Here is an 18,457-nt window from a genome sequence, read left to right as displayed (position 1 = left end):
TGGTGAGGTTTGAAGTCCCGCATCACGTTCAGGGATGCCTTATAGTAAATTAATTTTGGCCCCTCGACGTTCCTTTGCGTGGATTGATATCTCCGCAGACAAACACCTTTGCATTTTTTGCCTTGATAGAACTGATAGAAGTGCGATTTCTGGAAGCTCAGAGTAAATCTACAGGCTGCCTGTTTGCCATAATTAGTTCGAGCTGAAGGTAAAAATCAAATGATCAATTTAAAGCAAATCTGGCGGAGCTATTACAGCGATAGCGTTGATATGGACACTCGAGGCGCGTTCGCGCCGTTACCGCCGCCACGCTGTCACGGCACGGACGGCACTGGTGCACTCTGGTCTCCAGAGACGCGCAGTGCCAATGGGTGCAAAAAACGACGAAGCGTGCGCCGCGTCACCCTCCGCTTCATCGGCTCCTGCAGCGGAGTCGGGGCAGCGTGCTGCTATGCGCTGCTGGCGTGAGCGTTGTGCGCAGGCGTCCGCACACCACACCGAGGTGCACACGGCGGTCGGAGTGGCGAGGAGCAGTGCGCCCCCAAGACCCTGATGGTTTCCCTTCTGTCTGATCTCGTCCACCGTCGAGGCGCAACCCCTGCAACCCCGGTGGCGGCCTTGCAAAGCTCATCGTAGAGTTTTGCGTATGCTGAGTTTTGCGTAACTGTGACGTGCACTGCACGTATCATTTCATTTAATCACGTGTCCACCTGGTCTGGCATGCGCGCTTCCATGGGCAAACCTCTCCAGGATTCAGAAAAGATATATATATATATATCGTTCTCGCGGAGCCCCTCCTCAACTCGACATTCAGCGGGCCAGTCAAACGCGTCTGTTTATTTCAGCTCATTTTGCCGGGTGGCAAAATGAGCTGAAATACCGCTCAGTGACATTCGATCGGACATTAATGTTTTTGCATTCACAACTCTTAAGAAGCGCTTAGGTGTGCTCGGATATTTTTAAACATGCTTTTTAGGGTGTAAGATCAATTGGGAAAGTTGTATAGCGTGTTCGGAAAACCCCAAGTTGGTTGTTTGCGACACGTTATATTTTGTGTGCATATTCTTCCGGGGCTCTGAAGAAAGCCTGCGAAGTGTATACAAAATAAAATGATCACACTGCGTGCCTGCGTGGTGTCTGGTTTGCAGCGCTCTCAACCATGTTTCCAAAGTACGAAGGCGGCAGCCACATCAATAACGACGTTCTCAAGATAGAAATACGCCACGGTCCAAAATAATAAGCGATAAGCCGGTGCTAAAAGCGGATGAAAAAAAAAATCGTCGACTTTTTCCGCAAGGGCCATGCGGCCTTCGTTCTATGGAAACACGATTAGGAGAGCTGAAAGCCAGACGCTCGATCACGTGTCCAGTTTACAGCTCTCCTTTATATATATAATTTTATTTACAATACTGCCTCTCGCGATCGACATCATAACAGGTGGAAATATTGAGCGTACATTACATTGTACAATGAAAATGAGTCAACTATATATATATATATATATATATATATATATATATATATATATATATACGAACGCGAGGGAGGAAACCGAGGGGCCCGGTTTCCTCCTTCTCGTTCATTACTCGGATCCGGCAACTTTGATGCCTTTAGGCAGCATGTGTGGGTTTATTGACCAGTTTCCTTCGCCCAAAAAAGTTCACATAGGCGTGATGCCTGCGGCAGAAAGGATGTTCCATATCCACCACTAAGGCCGTGAGTGATGGCGCTGGCTAGCGCCCTCAAGGTTAGGCCTAGCAGATAAACATAGATACCTCAGAAAATGGATGGGAAAACGACGCCGTGGTAGCTCAACCGGGAAGAGCGTCGCACGCGTAATGTGCTTATCCCACCTGCGGCCAGTTGTTTTTTCATCCAATTAAGAACTACGGAGAACTATGCTGTCCTTGGTGCCATTGTTTGTTGACTGCGTGTGATAGGATTATATAACTTTTCTAATCAAACGAATGCCCTAAAACGAAAATCGGTAATCAACCGGTAACACAAACGAACCAAATGGTAATCGAAAGGATAATTGATGTTGGTAAACAGGGTTGCCAGATTGGGCTAGTTTTTGTCCGAGTTGGCGTCAGAATTTTCATTTTGGCTATGTGGCTATTTTTGGGTACATCTTCTTCCTGTGTAGAAAAAAAGTAAAAATAGTTAAGCACAAATGGAAAGCACGCTGGAATCAAAATGCAGACTACAGCAGGATAAAGAAATTAAACGCGTCTGCCACAAAATCAAATTTTGCGAGTTCTATGTTAGAGAACACATATGCATGTCAAAAGGTCAAGGATCGCGGCCTTTTGATAATTTTAATTAAGAAAGCTGGCCTCAGGAAACACGTCTTTATCTTTGCCGCGCCGTAATTGATCCTACGCAAACCTGAACAGAAACCGATAAACACCTCCAGCGAGCGATCCACAACTTTAACGGAGACACAGCCACACTGGCTACCTCCCTCAGAGACAAATATCTCTCCACAGACCAGGATGCGCGAGGTCACGCGTACTCATATGCAGGCTTTGAGAATGCTGAGCTGAATCGCCCGTTCCAGCTTCATGACCTGAAAGCGGCACTTGCCAAAATGAAACGAGGAACAGCTCCGGGCAGGGATAAGGTAACGGTAAAGCTTCTAGCCAACCTCCCCGATCCAGCCAATGAGCAGCTCCTCACTTACTTTTATGCAATCTGGCAAGGTGACAGCCCTCTTCCCATTGACTGGAAAACGGCGTTGGTCACCTTCATCCCTAAACCAGAAAAAGCCATAAACACAGACAATCTCCAGCCCATCTCCCTCACCTCTTGTGGGAAAGCTGATGTAGTCTATGGTACGGGATAGATTGTCCACCCATCTAGAAACCTAACACGTTTTTGCAGACACCATGTACGGCTCCCGCCCACACCGGTCCGTGCAGGATGTCTTACTACAACTTCATACGGAGATTCTCTAGCTAGTCGAACACCCTAGTGACGGTAAGGTATATAGTCCTTGCGCTAGACCTAACGGGTGCCTTCGATAACGTCACGCACGAAATCATCCTAACCCACTTATCCCAGGTAGACTGTGGATTCAACACCTTCAACTACATTAAACAATTCCTCACAGACCGCCAAACCTTTATCCGGATACAAGACACGGAACATGGCCCGTACCAGCTCGGTACGTGAGGTACCCCGCAGGGAGCGGTACTCTCGCCACTCCTTTTCAATCTGGCCATGATGAAGCTCCCTGCTCTACTGGGTGAGGTCCCAGGCGTGCAGCATGCTCTGTACGCCGATGACATCACATTGTGGGCTACTCACGGATCGGTTGGAGCAATCGAGGCCAACCTGCAGCATGCGGCGGCTTTTGTGGACGAACATGCCCGTCGATGCGGCCTGGAATGCTCCCCGACCAAATCAGAATTTGTGCACTTACGACCCCACCCGAAGTGCACCACTAAACTCAACCTATCCCTATGTACAGGCCCCATCCCGGAACGCGACGAGATTCGAGTTTTGGGCATCTGCATACATAGGAACCGCAAAATTGATACCACTTTTCAAAAGCTCCGTAAGGTGGGGAACCAAGTGGGTCGTATGATCCGTAGGGTATCCAATAAAGAGGGGGGCTTGCGATGCAGAGACGCTTTGCGGCTAGCGAATGCATTCGTAACCAGCCGAATACTCTACTCGGTGCCCTACCTCCACCTACGCAAATGAGATGAAAACGCCCTTGAGGTGATTTTAGGCAAAATCTATAAGAGAGCCCTCGATCTCCCCATTACTACGTCCAACAAACGACTCCTCGAACTCGGGGTGACTAAAAGTTTTGGGGAACTACGCGAGGCTCATCTTAACAATCCATTCTTGCGGTTGAGCGAAACACCAGCGGGAAGCCGCCTCTTGTCCCGCTTGCACATCCGATATACAACCTACACGGAACCCAGAGTCTCCCTGCCAGACGCTTGGCGTCTCACCTTACAGGTAAACCCTCTCCCTCATAACGTGACAGAAGATACTCACGAGGGCCGCCGCCAAGCGCGCGCTACAAGGATCACCAGAACATATTATGGAGATCGCCCAGGAGTATTCTATACGGACGCTGCCGGCCCTCACCACGGGGGTTGGTTTATGGCGGCAGTCGTCCATCAAAACACACCCGTTAATGGCCTCACCTTCCGGGCCCCCAATAGTACTCACGCGGAGGAGGTGGCTATCGCGCTTGCTGCCGCAGATCCAGCGTCTCGAGTCATTACTGATTCGAGGGGTGCTTGCCGCAATGTAGAACAAGGCCAAATCCCATATCGTGCCTTCCAAATCCTTAAGAAATGTGAGAACCAGGGATTTCAACGCCGGCGCTCCATCATTTGGGCCCCAGCTCATCAGGGAATAGAGGGGAACGAAGTAGCCGACGCTACAGCCCGCGCGCTTCATTTCCGGGCATCGCCTCTATCACTCTCGACGAGGTCCCTGAATTCAAGCCGGCAATCACCTTTAAAGAAATCACACAGCTGTATCAGCTTAATCACGGCCGATACTTTCCCCCTTGCAAAGGCCTCAAAAAGACGGAGGAGCGCTGGCTTCTCCGTCTCTACACGAATACAGTACTGTGCCCGGCGGTGCTGAAACACTTGAACCCGGCATTTTTCCGGCGAGTGCCCGCACTGTGCGGAGGTGTTTGCGGACACATACCACATGGTGTGGGCATGCCCCTCCCACCCTGCTGTCCCCCAAATCCCCACCCTACCCGAGAGGACTGGGAGGCCGTCCTGCTCGGCTGCTCAACCCTCCAGGACCAACGTGCCCTGGTGGCCCTAGCCAAAGCCGCTGCAGAAGCCACGGGGGTCCCGGACTAGGAACTCCCCCCCCCAGAAATTGTAAGGGATGGGCCCTTAGGGCTCAGCTCACACCTCTCCTGTAAATAGCAGAAATAAAGTTTATCACCACCACCACCATACGCAAACTAACGCTTCCCGCGCGCCAGCGAACACAGACTGTTGCTGTCTCCACATGTGAGCTTTCGGCGTCCTACGTTTTAAGCATGAGATGCTTTTAGCTCTCGTTGACGGAATACATATCATACAAAGCAGGATACATCAGCATAGACACAACGAGGAAACACTCTCACGCATAAAGAACCGCTGAACGAGACTCAACATAAGCTGCGTACGACAGAGGGCGACGGAGGGAATGCTTGACGTCACTTTCAAATACTTGCTCCCAACAGCCTTTGCGGGTGCGGTAGGAGACCGCGACTGAGACTATTCGGACGCCGCTGGACGGCGAGGATGCTTCAGCCGAGTCATAGCAGACGGTACACGGGTGATCTGATGACGTGTTGCGCATGGAGGAGGCATCCATACTGCGCAAGCGCAGGAGTTCTTTGCGGTTACGTCAGGCGTCTGCACTGAAAGCCTTATGAGAGCCATGGACTTCCGTGTTGGCGCTTTCACGAAGGTGGTACCACGATATCATTTTCTTGTCCATCTCTTGAAATATAATGGTCATGTTACGTTTCGCCTACAACGCGCGGTAATGCCGGCGCGGATGCAACGGACGCCGGGGCTTCGTTCAAAGCGGCGGACATTTTGGCCCGTGCGACGCCGCCGCAACGCTTCCCCGCCAAGCGTGTCCAGGCGTGTTTCAGTGCCACGTGTCTTCGTGTGTGCGTGTGTGTGTGTGTGCCCTCGCTTGTCAAAGCGCGGCAGCCGGGGAGCGGAGTTCCCCGAATGAGGAGCCTGGAGGTCTCTCGGCTCAACCGTTCGCGCCGTCGTGTGGGCGGGTTGGCGATGCGTCACTGCACTCGGTTCAGCAGGTCTCTCGGCTCGACCGTGCGCGCCGTCGTGGGCTCATGCTCCGCCGTCCCGTGACCTTCATCCCGTGACCTTCATCCCGTGACCTTCCCTTTTGGACCGCGACGCCGAGAGTATAAGAGCAGCTGCCCCCGGACGCCAGGAGAGAGGCTCCGATTTGTACTGTTGAGTTACGTGCTCTCCCGTCTCTCCACTCCGGTCGACCTGACCGGCCGCTCTTTTGCTATGTTAGAATAAACAAGTTGTTCTGTTACCAGTCTTCTCTTGCTTTGCCGGGACCTTCGGATGCTTCCAGTGCCCCAGGCCGCCAGGCCAACGCTACCCTTGGGGCTTGCGACCCACTTGCAATAACGGGCGTCAGCACCGAGACCCTATCAACTCGTGCCAGCGGTGCGATTCCAACATCTGGTGGCAGCGGAGGGATCGCGACAACGGAGGCCAGCAGCGAAGAGATGCGGTTGACTGTATGCTGAGCAGCACAACGACCATCCGGGAGCAGTGCAACGAGCCCTGTGTGATGACTGGTTGCCTGCAGCGGAACGACTGCGCTGAAGTCTTGGCTGCAAGGTTTGGTGAGTGCGGGACTTTCTTCTTCTGAGTTTTGCCAGGCTTTTGTTAGTGTTAGAAACAGAGCTGGTAATTGTGGTTGTCGTTGCTACCGGGTTAGTTTGCGGCAAGACAATAGTAGGCAGTAGAGAAAGCAGCATTCGGAGCAGCCATGGATTTGAAGTCGTTGCGCAAACCGAAATTGCTGGAGCTTGCGAGAGAGTTGGGTCTGGATGTCTCAGACAAACTCAGAAAACCAGAACTGCTAAGGGCTATTCTTGAGTTAGAAGCTGAGGATGACGAGCTGTCGGAATGCCTTGAGACCATTGAGGAGAGGGAGACGGCAAAAAGACAGGAGCGTGAACTTAAAGAACAGAAAGAGAAAGATGAGCGTGAACTTAAAGAACAGAAAGAGAAAGATGAGCGTGAACAAAAAGAACAGAAAGAGAAAGATGAGCGTGAACGAATAGAACAGAAAGAAAAAGAAGAGCGTGAACACGCTTTGGAAATGAAGCGTCTCGAGTTAGAGATGGAACGCGCTCGTAATGGAAGTCAGGCACACGGTGCAGGAGAACGAGTATTGTTCAAAATGACTGACCTGATGCGGCCGTTTAAGCTTGGAGAGGACATTGGTTTGTTCCTGGTTAACTTTGAGCGAACGTGCGAGAAGCAGGGGTTCTCTCGGGAAACGTGGCCACAGCGCTTGCTCACTTTGCTACCCGGCGAGGCGGCCGACGTAGTCGCTCGCTTGGAGAGAGAGGAGGCAGAGGATTTCGACAAAGTGAAATCGAGTCTGCTAAAAAAGTACCGGCTGTCAGCGGAGGCGTTCCGTCGGAAGTTTCGGGAAAATGAGAAAGGCAAAAGTGAGTCATATACAGAGTTTGCGTACAGGCTTATGTCAAACATGCAGGAGTGGCTCAAAGAAGAGAAAGCGTTTGGTGACCACGAGAAAGTTCTGCAGTGTTTCGGGCTAGAACAGTTTTATAGTCGGTTACCTGAGAACGTGCGGTACTGGGTCTTGGATAGGCCAGACGTTAGTACGGTGGCTAGAGCCGCTGAGTTAGCCGAGGAGTTTGTGACGCGTCGGGCTCGCGGAGCTAAGGACGGTCAAAAGGGTGAATTTGGCTCCAAGTTTGAGAGGCCGAAGTTCACACCCATGAGAGCAAAGGGGGATACACGTAGTGCGGATGCGAGTGAAAGCAGTCCGACCGAACGTAAGGAGACGGCGGCAACCGAAGCCGAACGCAGAAAGCGGTTCGAGACGAGGCAAGCGCGCGTTTGTTATACGTGCCAGAAGCCGGGTCACTTTTCGGCGCAGTGTCCAGAAACAAAAACACAAGTCGTGTTTTTGTCTATATGCAGCACTGACGAGAACATGAAGCTTCTCGAGCCTTACATGCGAGACCTCCTCGTGAACGGGAAAGAGTGCCGAGTGCTTCGCGATTCCGCAGCTACAATGGATGTAGTTCACCCCTCTTACGTAGAACCCGATATGTTCACGGGCGAGTGCGCATGGATCAAGCAAGCAGTGGAAGCTCATAGCGTGTGTCTGCCGGTAGCAAAAGTGCTTATTGAAGGACCTTTCGGAGCACTTGAGACGGAGGCCGCAGTGTCATCTATGCTGCCCCCCCAGTACCCGTACCTATTTTCGAACAGGTCCGATCACCTCCTGCGCGAGAAGGGGCTTTTGTTTGGTGAGGCTAGCGTTCAGGCCTTAACCAGATCGAAGGTTCGGGAGCTCGCTGCAAAGGCGGTAGTTGCGGGGCCGACGTTGTTGAACGATGAAAAAGGGTCAGAGGCGCAGCAAGCTGGTATTCAGAGCACGCCCGAACGGGATAAAATTGAGCCTGTAGCGTTAAAGGCACCAGATACTGGAGAGGAAATTCCCGATGCGGGAAAGTTAGAAGAGCTTCCGGTCGAGCTTCCGGGACTAGGCTCAGTGACAAACAGGAAAGACACCGATCAAGTCATTAGTGACTTAATAAGTAAAGCATCGCTGTCGCCTGAGCAGAAAACAGAACTACACCAGCTCTTACAAGAGTTTCAAGGTCTGTTCTCTGAGAGGCCTGGTAGGACTTCTGTCCTTACTCATGACATAGAACTTACCTCCCCAGAGCCAGTACGATCCAAGGCGTACCGGGTGTCACCCCGCCAGAGCGATATTATGGAGGCTGAGGTAAAGAAAATGCTACAGCTCGGTGTTATTGAAGCGGGTGAGAGTGATTATACCTCCCCTTTGATTTTAGTTGAGGTACCGGGCAAGGAACCTCGTCCTTGCGTCGACTACCGCAGGCTTAATTCCATCACTAAGGATCAAATTTATCCGATCCCTAACATCGAGGAGCGCCTTGAGAGAGTGAGTAGCGCTCAGTTTATTTCCACCCTAGATCTCGTCAGGGGTTATTGGCAGGTTCCACTTACAGAAGAGGCTAGTAGGTATGCGGCGTTCATTTCACCAATGGGGACATTCCGTCCTAAAGTTTTGAGTTTTGGTTTGAAGAACGCGCCATACTGCTTTTCAAGCCTCATGGATAAAGTGTTGCGGGGACAGCAAGAATTCGCTTTACCGTATCTAGACGACGTAGCGATATTCTCCGCGTCCTGGCCTGAGCATATGGCGCACTTGCGGGCAGTGCTAACCCGCCTGCGCGATGCGGGCTTGACAGTCAAGGCTCCCAAGTGCCAGTTAGCACAAGCCGAGGTTGTCTACCTCGGACACGTGATTGGTCGGGGTCGTCGCCGCCCCTCTGAAATAAAGGTGGCCGCTGTGCGAGACTTCCCGCAACCGCGCACGAAGACCGATATTCGGTCGTTCTTAGGTGTCGCCGGCTACTATCAGAGGTACATCCCCAGGTACTCTGATATCGCGGCTCCCCTAACGGATGCTCTAAGAAAGACAGAGCCGCAAACAGTCGTCTGGGATGAGACGAAGGAAAGAGCTTTTAGCGCCCTAGAGAGCGCCCTAACAAGCCAGCCTGTGCTACGATCGCCCGACTACACAAAAGGGTTCGTTGTTCAGTGTGATGCTAGTGAGCGAGGCATGGGCGTTGTACTGTGCCAACGGGAAAATGGAGAAGTAGAACACCCCGTCCTGTATGCTAGTCGTAAGCTGACGAGTCGTGAGCAGGCGTATAGCGCCACCGAGAAAGAGTGTGCGTGTATCGTGTGGGCCGTTCAGAAATTGTCATGTTACCTAGCTGGCTCGAGGTTTATCATTGAGACGGATCACTGCCCTCTCCAATGGCTGCAGACCATCTCTCCCAAAAATGGCCGCCTCCTGCGCTGGAGCCTCGCTTTGCAACAATATTCTTTTGAGGTGCGTTACAAAAAGGGGAGTCTCAACGGTAACGCCGATGGCTTAAGTCGAAGCCCCTAACGTGGGAATCAGCCTCAAAATTGCTTGTTACTGATGTTTTTCTTCCTGAGGCAGGATTTTTAACCTATTGCTTTTGTGTAGTGTTTCAAAGTGATGATGTGCTTTTTAGTGCAATTTCTCCGATTTGTGGACGCTTCTGAGTGCTGCTAAACTACTGTAAGGAACTAGGCAGCAGTATAAAAGGGGAAAGAGCCTGGCAGGGCTTAGTGAGGGTTGTGCCGTGCTTGCTGACTGAGCGGTTGACTTTCGGCGTAGTTCTAACGCTTGCCGGAAACGAGAACAAAAATGTCAACTCTCCCGAAGTCACTTTGCAGTGTCCTGTGTGCACCTGAACGTGAGAACGAGGCCTTCTCTGTGCGCTGCGCTCAAGAAACGCCAAAGGACGCCCGACTACGGTTATGAGCATCATCGAGCGACATCCCTCCGGACAGCGGATGCAGTCCCCTGACCATCGGGATCTCCTTCCCCCGGCGGGGCGGTCTGTTACGTTTCGCCTACAACGCGCGGTAATGCCGGCGCGGATGCAACGGACGCCGGGGCTTCGTTCAAAGCGGCGGACATTTTGGCCCGTGCGACGCCGCCGCAACGCTTCCCCGCCAAGCGTGTCCAGGCGTGTTTCAGTGCCACGTGTCTTCGTGTGTGCGTGTGTGTGTGTGTGCCCTCGCTTGTCAAAGCGCGGCAGCCGGGGAGCGGAGTTCCCCGAATGAGGAGCCTGGAGGTCTCTCGGCTCAACCGTTCGCGCCGTCGTGTGGGCGGGTTGGCGATGCGTCACTGCACTCGGTTCAGCAGGTCTCTCGGCTCGACCGTGCGCGCCGTCGTGGGCTCATGCTCCGCCGTCCCGTGACCTTCATCCCGTGACCTTCATCCCGTGACCTTCCCTTTTGGACCGCGACGCCGAGAGTATAAGAGCAGCTGCCCCCGGACGCCAGGAGAGAGGCTCCGATTTGTACTGTTGAGTTACGTGCTCTCCCGTCTCTCCACTCCGGTCGACCTGACCGGCCGCTCTTTTGCTATGTTAGAATAAACAAGTTGTTCTGTTACCAGTCTTCTCTTGCTTTGCCGGGACCTTCGGATGCTTCCAGTGCCCCAGGCCGCCAGGCCAACGCTACCCTTGGGGCTTGCGACCCACTTGCAATAACGGGCGTCAGCACCGAGACCCTATCAACTCGTGCCAGCGGTGCGATTCTAACAGTCACCATATATGTACCATATACACGTGAACCTGGTATGCGTTTAGGTGAACTCGCAGTTTAAGCCAGGCAGGGCCGTTGGCAGTGAGAGGCTTAGCTGAACCGCTTCCATACAAAAAAAAAAAAAAGAAAAGAAAAATGCCGCGAGTAGCGTACCTGTTGTCGCTCTTCCCGCCGACGGTGAAGACGACGTTGGCGTGCAGAGTCACCTGCTTGGCCGTCTTGGCGCAGGCGACGAGCTGCGTGGCGCTGTCGGCCGTCCAGAGCCGGTGCATCCCCTGCGCGTCCACTGACAGCACGCGCCGGCTGTCCGATGTCACGAAGACGCTCACGATCTTGCTCTGGTGCTCCTGCAGACGCCACGCGTAAGTTTAGTGGACGTGTAACCACGCGCAAGTGCGCGCTGCTTCTGTGACCGATGGAGTATAGTTAGAAAGAAAGAAAGAAAGAAAGAAAGAAAGAAAGAAAGAAAGAAAGAAAGAAAGAAGCACGAAAAGGAAACTGCACCTGCGCAGGAGTCACAGATTATTGTTTAGTGTATCTGTATGGCAACTACAAATGTTCGAGTACCGTAAACGAGCTCTCGACGAAGTTAGCTGCAAAACTTTCATTCATTATTACTTTTAGAACTGTAGACTGTACCAAGTGTGCATGGGCTGCAGGACTGAAAATTTGCATGAAATTTTCTAACATTCCTACAAATAAATGAGCCCTTTCACTGACAATTGCAAATGGCGGTTTTAAAGCATCGCATGCTGAGTGCGTTGCTGCGAAACCGCTCTTAAGATGCTGCAAATGAGCTTTCTTGGGGGGGAAACACTTCTCTCTGTTGTCGGAAAGTACTGAGCGAAGTAAGTTCTTCGCCCTAGAATACACGGCGTCCTTGCGCAATTTTCTTCGGATTGAGTACCGCCTTGTTTACCATTGTTGTAGAATGCGAGCCAGTCACGTGGTTCATGGTACATGCACAAGGGTAGGTCGGCCTTCACGCTAGCGTTCTGCATGACTGCTTAGGCGTCTCGCGCAGTTATAGTCAACTGAGGCTGTTTTGCAAGCTTGGAGCACGACCTACTTCGGGCTGTATTCTCTACAGTCCACACAGAGGCGCGCTCTTGGTTCGTGGTCGAAGGCCCACACAATCTAAGCAGCTTTGAACAATGGGCACTGCCGCCTCCGACAGCCCGGGAAGGTCAGGCGCGCAAAACCTGCACGGGCTGTTGGCGCTATACATTTTTTTAAAGACGTTGGCGACACTACGGAACTTCCCCGTACTACTGCCTTAAAAGAAGCTCGCTTAAGGTAACGGCAAGTCGTAGCCAATAGCACAGAAACCAAGAGCGAGTATACAATTCGTATACCTGGCGATTGTATTTCTTGGCATCTATGTTTTTTGCAATTTGGCAGGAATTTATCGGCATTCTATTTTTCTCGGAAAATTCGGCAATTTATCGGTGCCTATATCTTTTTTTGTGCCACATTTCTGGCGATTTCTGCTTTTCCTTGATTTGAAATGTTTGCTTCCCCTTATTTACAATGGGAAGCAAAGAGTGACCCCAGCAAGCGTTATTGTCATAAAGGCAGTGAGGCAAGTTAATTATATAGTTGAAATAATTTGTTAAATATAGAGGTGTCCGCAGAGCGAAATTGCCGAATCGAATCTAACACGAATATATGAGGACGACCTTCGGATCGAATAATGAATATTTAGCTTCTAAACGAAGTGAGACATGTAAGTTCGCGTGGGGTCTGTTTAGTGCGTAGGATGAATATGAAAGCTTATTTATGTTATTTGATACATGTAATGCCATTAAAAATTGGACTTCTGGTCAATTCAGCAAATCAAGTCTGGCGCGCGGTGACAATGACAGTAATGAAATGAAAGAACGGCGCTTATAATGATATAACAGAGCTACATAGAGCACCGGGCATCGTTTGAAGGGGATGCGAACGTTGTGGGATTGTGAAAATAATAATTTGCGTTACCTAAATCGAGAAAGCCAACTCGTATGTGGCCTAGCGACGACGTATGTCTCTATTGATTGACCTGGAAAGTATTCAGCAGAAGTTAGCTACTCCGTACGTTTCCTCGGAAACTGGTGCCTCTCCGCAGGAACCGCGGCTCCACTGCAGCAGAGTCATTCGAAACAGTCGCCACTTGCACGTGAATCTCTGCTTGTAGACTCCAATAAGTGTTTTTATCCTTTATAAGCTCAAATCCAAAGGGCTATTCGACAACTTGGAATAGTGAACTGTCGAATCGAACACGAACAGCCAAGATTATTCGATTTGTATTTAAAATTTCGAATATCCGCATCGCCTTACTTAAGATACGTGCACATGCATGCAGATGTTTGCTTCAGAGAGCTAAAAGCGCGTTCTGCGTTTATTAACCGCATTTGGGAAACGCCGCGCTCCACGTCGAAGCTAGTTAAGCAATTGAATGCGCTTGAATTGATGCACCCGCGGGAAGCAAACCACTCGGGATGGTGCGCTTTCCAGAAAAGGATGGGATCGACTTTGTCCTGCAGCGTGTTGAGTGTATACTTTGCGAATTCCCCCCTTTTTTTGTATGACGTCCGCTTCCTCGCTTGCCACCGCAGAGAACAGAGGACAGCAAACAATGAAGTCCTTTGACATGCTCGCCTTTAAGATTCGTGCTTAGAACGCGGGCCACGAACCACAACGATCGTCACTGAAGTGCACGTCGGCGCTCTTGTTGCGCTCCGCGCCGCACTGCAGTTTCTCAACGAGACGTTTTCTGAATGCAGAGCGAGATTCTTCCAGCTAGATCCAACTAGCTCACTTTCGTGTTCTACTGCAGGCACATTCTTCTAGGCGATCGCTGCGGATGACCTCGTCTGCGATATCTAGGAATACGTTGGCTTCAGCGCCATAGGCTCTATGGCTTCTTTATTCCAACGATAGGAATCCGATGAACCGAGCACGCTAGTGTTCCCTCCTATCACATTTCTTTCATCACCATAATTAGCGCTCGCACGAACATTTAGAATCTTAAGCTTTTCGAGAAGATGATGAAGATGAATAGCTCTTTTGGTGGATAATGCTGAGTGGAGAGCTTCTAGCTTAGTTTCGCCTTTAGCGTCTTGGATTGCACGGAATGCTCCTCTGATAACTGAGCACATCGTTAAGGTTTTCAATAAAAAATGACAAATAGGACAGACGGTTCACAACAGTTTCGGCTGCATGTCTACAAATTGCCCGAAATGTTCGTCTGAGTTATCCCTACACTATTGCAATAACATGGATGACATAGTCAGTGGGTAGCACGAAATTAACCTACACGGAGCTCTTCATCAAGAATGCTGTCGCGGGTGATGCGGGCTAAGTTTGACTAGCCAGCACGAACTCGGAAGTTCACCATTTTTTCGGTAAAACTGAATTCCTAAAGTTGAATTCAGCAGGCCTTTTTTCGGCATTTATCGGTAGGGCTAATACCAAAACCTCCAATCCCTGCGTATACCTTTTTCGCCTTTCTCCCTTTGAGACCTGATAGAGAGCGTTTAAAAGAAATGGACAATGTCCAAGTTTTCTTCCGGCTATAGCGTAGTACTCTACCTTTCAAAGCAGTTGAGGAGTGTACTTATTTAGGCCATGGTCATCCCAGGGCCACTTAATCACAGGAGACCCGGGGGACGAGACGGAGAACTACCGACGAAAATATGTTGTAGCGTATATGAAAGGCACGCCCATGTTTTGAAAGCAAGCTTACTAGTCTAATTGAACAAATAATATAATCAGTGCATTCCGCTAGAACTGGCCTATGAGGCCGAAAATTCGAGGATGACAAATAAGCTTGAGGGTAAAACCGTGCAACGAGGTATGCAACGAAAAAAAAAATACAGAAAACGACAGCGCGTATGGTGAAAGAGCGGGCACACCTTGAACGTGGAGACGACCAGACCGAGGGTGAGCCCCCAGACACGGAGCGTGTTGTCCTCGGAGCCGGAGACGACAAACAGGCCGTTGGGCGCGAACGCCAGGCAGGTGATGGCGGCCGTGTGGCCGTCCAGGTTGGTGTGCGCCTCGCCGGTGCTCATCTGCCACACCTTGAGCTGGCCGTTGCGTGACCCTGCGGCGCGTTCGTTGCCTAATTGTGAACTCTGAGCACAGCGGAAAAATACGGGCAGCCGAATTGCCACGGCAGGGATGTACTCATGTAGGCACGAAAAATAACCGTAAGGTAGTTTTCTTGTTTCCCAATATTTCCTCCTCGAAAATGTGACGTATCTCACATTTTTTTTTTCAAGATAAGTAATTAGACAAATATTTTAAAATGATAAACATGGTTATATATGTCTGGCTACAGCACCGACATCATCAAACGAACACAGCCAAACACATACATTATTGAAGTTCTCTTCATAAACTCAATTCTGCAATATAAACGTGGGCCTGAAAGCCGCTGGACGTCTACAAAAATTAACATTTTCCGTCAGTGGAGGGTGTGGCACATAAACACTTGTGCGCGATTGAACTGCTTCGTTTTAATAGCGAGATTCATATATGGGTTGTGTAGCAAAACCAAACCGTTTACCGTTACCGCTACCATCCCGGCATTCTGGAAACTTTGCGCGTGCTGGCTCGTTAAATCACTTCCAGATAGTTCTATGCATCTGACTTTAAACTTGGGATGATTGTTTTGCGTAATCGCTTCGGAGTTAATATTCAAAAGCATTGAAGGTAGTGTCTCAGGAAAATGTCTGAAAATCACCTTTGAAATCCTCATTTAATTGTTTTTTCTCAGCCGCCATTCAGTTGCGTGGTTTCCTGCAGCGAACGGTTGGGAGGCAGAGCCCCGTGGCCACTAACCGTGAAACAGTATCCTGCGGCCGTATTTTCCAACGACCTCTATTTTTGTCATATTTCCCCATTATTTTTGCCATTCATTATCGGTCCAGACGAAGCCGCGCCGCCGTAATCGTCGGCATCCGCCGCTCGGCACAGCGGACGATAAGGAAATAATGAAAAAAAAATTAAATAGATATATTTTTCGTTTTTGAATCCATTTCATATTGTACTCTTCGTTCTTCATCACCCCGCGTGCCAAACGGCCGTTTCTATAGGAATCACGGCGACGCGGCTGCCTGTGAGTCATGTCCGACAAAATCATGAAGGGCAAATAGCACGGAAAAATTAAGTGGAAGCAGTGTTCCAGCCGGTTACGCTTTTGACCGAACTGGGACTTGGCTTCTCTTTTTTTTTTTTCGAGTTACCTCTACGGTTGTCTGTCTGTCTACGACTGTCCGATAAGCCGCCAATGCAAAAGTTGTGGAAGGTGTCGGCAAATGACCGATAACCGTGTTTAAAGCAACCTAAGCCTTCTGTGATCCTTTTTTTTTTCTGGCGAAAAAAAGAAAGCCCCTGAAAAAAAAAAAAACGAACGCCACGCGACAACGCGCTCGCGTGCCAGATAGTGTAGCGCTTTAATGCATTACCCTTGTCATGTATTATGCGCTGTGCATCTTGTATACGCACATTGAAAGCCGAGGCTTTGCCATGGTATAGAAAAAAATAAATAAATTCTGGGGTTTTACGCGCCAAAACCACGATCTGATTATGGGGCACGCCGTAGTGGGCGACTCCGAAAATTTGGACCGCCTGGGGTTCTTTAACGTGCACCTAAATCTAAGTACACGGGTGTTTTCGCATTTCGGCCCCATCAAAATGCGGCCGCCGTGGCCGGGATTGGATATCGCGACCTCGTGCTCAGCAGTCGAACACCATAGCCACTGAGCAAGCACGGCGGGTTTGCCATGGTATAAAAGGTACAGAAGGTGTGCGCCGAAAGCTGTTGACGCGTCGTATAGAAAGAGCGCGGTCGCTCGATCGTTCCCAGTGCGATAAGCTATGCCCGCTTGGACGAGAATTACAATTGAGAGCACTGCAGTTACGGGCACGCGGACACATTGTCACGCGGTAATTTTAACATTTCGCAAGCTTTTTTTTTGTCAGAAAATGAAAGAAAGAAGAAGAGAAGAAAAGAAAGGGCGAGGCAAGACCTTTAGGTTGCTTTAAACGCTGTTAATTATCAGTCATTTTTCGGCTTCCTCTACAACTTTTGCATTGACGCATTATCGGTTACGTAAGTCAAGTAAAAGTTACCTTTATTAAACGCAATTAAATAATTATTCGCGCAGAGTGAAAGACAAAGAAAGGCAACTCCCGACTAGTAAGAAAAACCACGATCAAGGTACAGTGATTGCCGTTCGCGTAAAGCCCTCCGTTACTTTTCTTTATTTTTTATAATTCTTGGCGACATATAGTTGGGACAACTGGTATACGCGCCGTGCACGCCGACGGACGCGCCACTGGTGGCGGCCTTGCGCAGAACACGCGGGAGAGGAGCCTGGCGCGCGCCGTAGTTTGTTGTGTCGTTGATCGTGCTTCTCTGTCTTATTCACGTTTTCAGAGCAAGATAGGCAACACCATTCGCACGTGTTGGGTGGCCAAAGCTTCAGGGAATGTCGGAGAAGAATTGTTGCAGGGTGGGGGGCTCAAATGCCGGTGAAAACGTGCCGGCGATACGGTTCTAACCATTCCCGGCAAAGCCTCATCAGCGGGAGCAACGGTAGCAAAAATGGATCGTCGCTTCGAAGGGAAATTTCTTGTTCTCATCTTTTCCTTTGTCTCGTCGGTGTTTTTTTCCACTCGATCATAGTTAGACGCGTGAGCAACGAAGTTCGTCTGCAGTGCAGCATGAGGTTTAAAGGCATTTCTCTAAAGTTCGGAATGCTGTTTTCCGCTTCTTTACCGCGTTGCGCTAGCTAGGCAGCACGACTGCACGAGCGCATTGCGTTGTATGTTAAAGCTACTGAAGTTTGCAAGAACTGAAATTGTTGGTTTCATGTGGCGCGGTAAATCCTCGCACCAGCTGTCGCGCACTTCATGTTTTTACATCTATTTTATGCGTGGCTTTGCACATGTTTAACTGTTGCTGGTTGCTCCATGCATAACTCTTGTCGATTCTTTTGAGCTGCGAAGTTTTCACCCTGCCTTGTTTGTAAAGGGTATAAATCACGCTGTGTCTTATCGGAATGATACCAAGGAAGTGCTTCTTTAACAGCTTTATTCTTTTCGCCCGAGGGCATCTTAGATATTGTTTGCGTTTTTGGAAATGTGGTTAGAAAATAGGTAGTTCAGGGCGAGAATTGCTAATAGCTGCTGCATATGGTATTTTTGTTCCATTTCTCGCTGAAAAGTTCGTGTCCCGTTTGGAAGTCATCATACCTCGATACTGCCTGAGCAAACTTAACACGCCGAGTGATTTGTTTGTTTCACAACGTAGTCCCTTCTTGCATGTGAGTTTTGTACTCAACTGAATTCTTTCTTATACTTACGCTGCAGACGACTAAACCGGGCCTTGCCGCCAGCGCCCATCTACTTTGACTGGCGCTGCTCTGCCTTTAAATATATCATGTGGCACCTCTCTCTAGTAATATAAAAAAGTACTGAAAAGTTGGTCAGTCTTTACCTTTGTACGTTTCCAAGCAGCTCCCTTGGGGAATCTAAATTGCACAAACTGC

The 18,457-nt window shown here is 50.0% G+C and overlaps 1 protein-coding gene across 1 annotated transcript in view; it reads right to left on the bottom strand.

Annotated features, from left to right (window-relative positions):
* Positions 1 to 18,457, bottom strand: part of LOC126547118 (protein qui-1-like) — a 154,932-nt gene that overhangs the window by 22,985 nt on the left and 113,490 nt on the right. The window contains exons 14-15 of the mRNA XM_055062607.2: positions 14,813 to 15,003; positions 11,070 to 11,263 (exon numbers count right to left, since the gene is read on the bottom strand). Coding sequence (XP_054918582.2) covers positions 11,070 to 11,263; positions 14,813 to 15,003 — 385 coding nt within the window. The remainder of the gene's footprint in view (positions 1 to 11,069; positions 11,264 to 14,812; positions 15,004 to 18,457) is intronic.

Source organism: Dermacentor andersoni, chromosome 1 (genome assembly GCF_023375885.2).
Source record: "Dermacentor andersoni chromosome 1, qqDerAnde1_hic_scaffold, whole genome shotgun sequence".
Taxonomy (NCBI): Eukaryota; Metazoa; Arthropoda; class Arachnida; order Ixodida; family Ixodidae; genus Dermacentor; species Dermacentor andersoni.
This window is presented reverse-complemented; position numbering and strand designations above follow the sequence as displayed.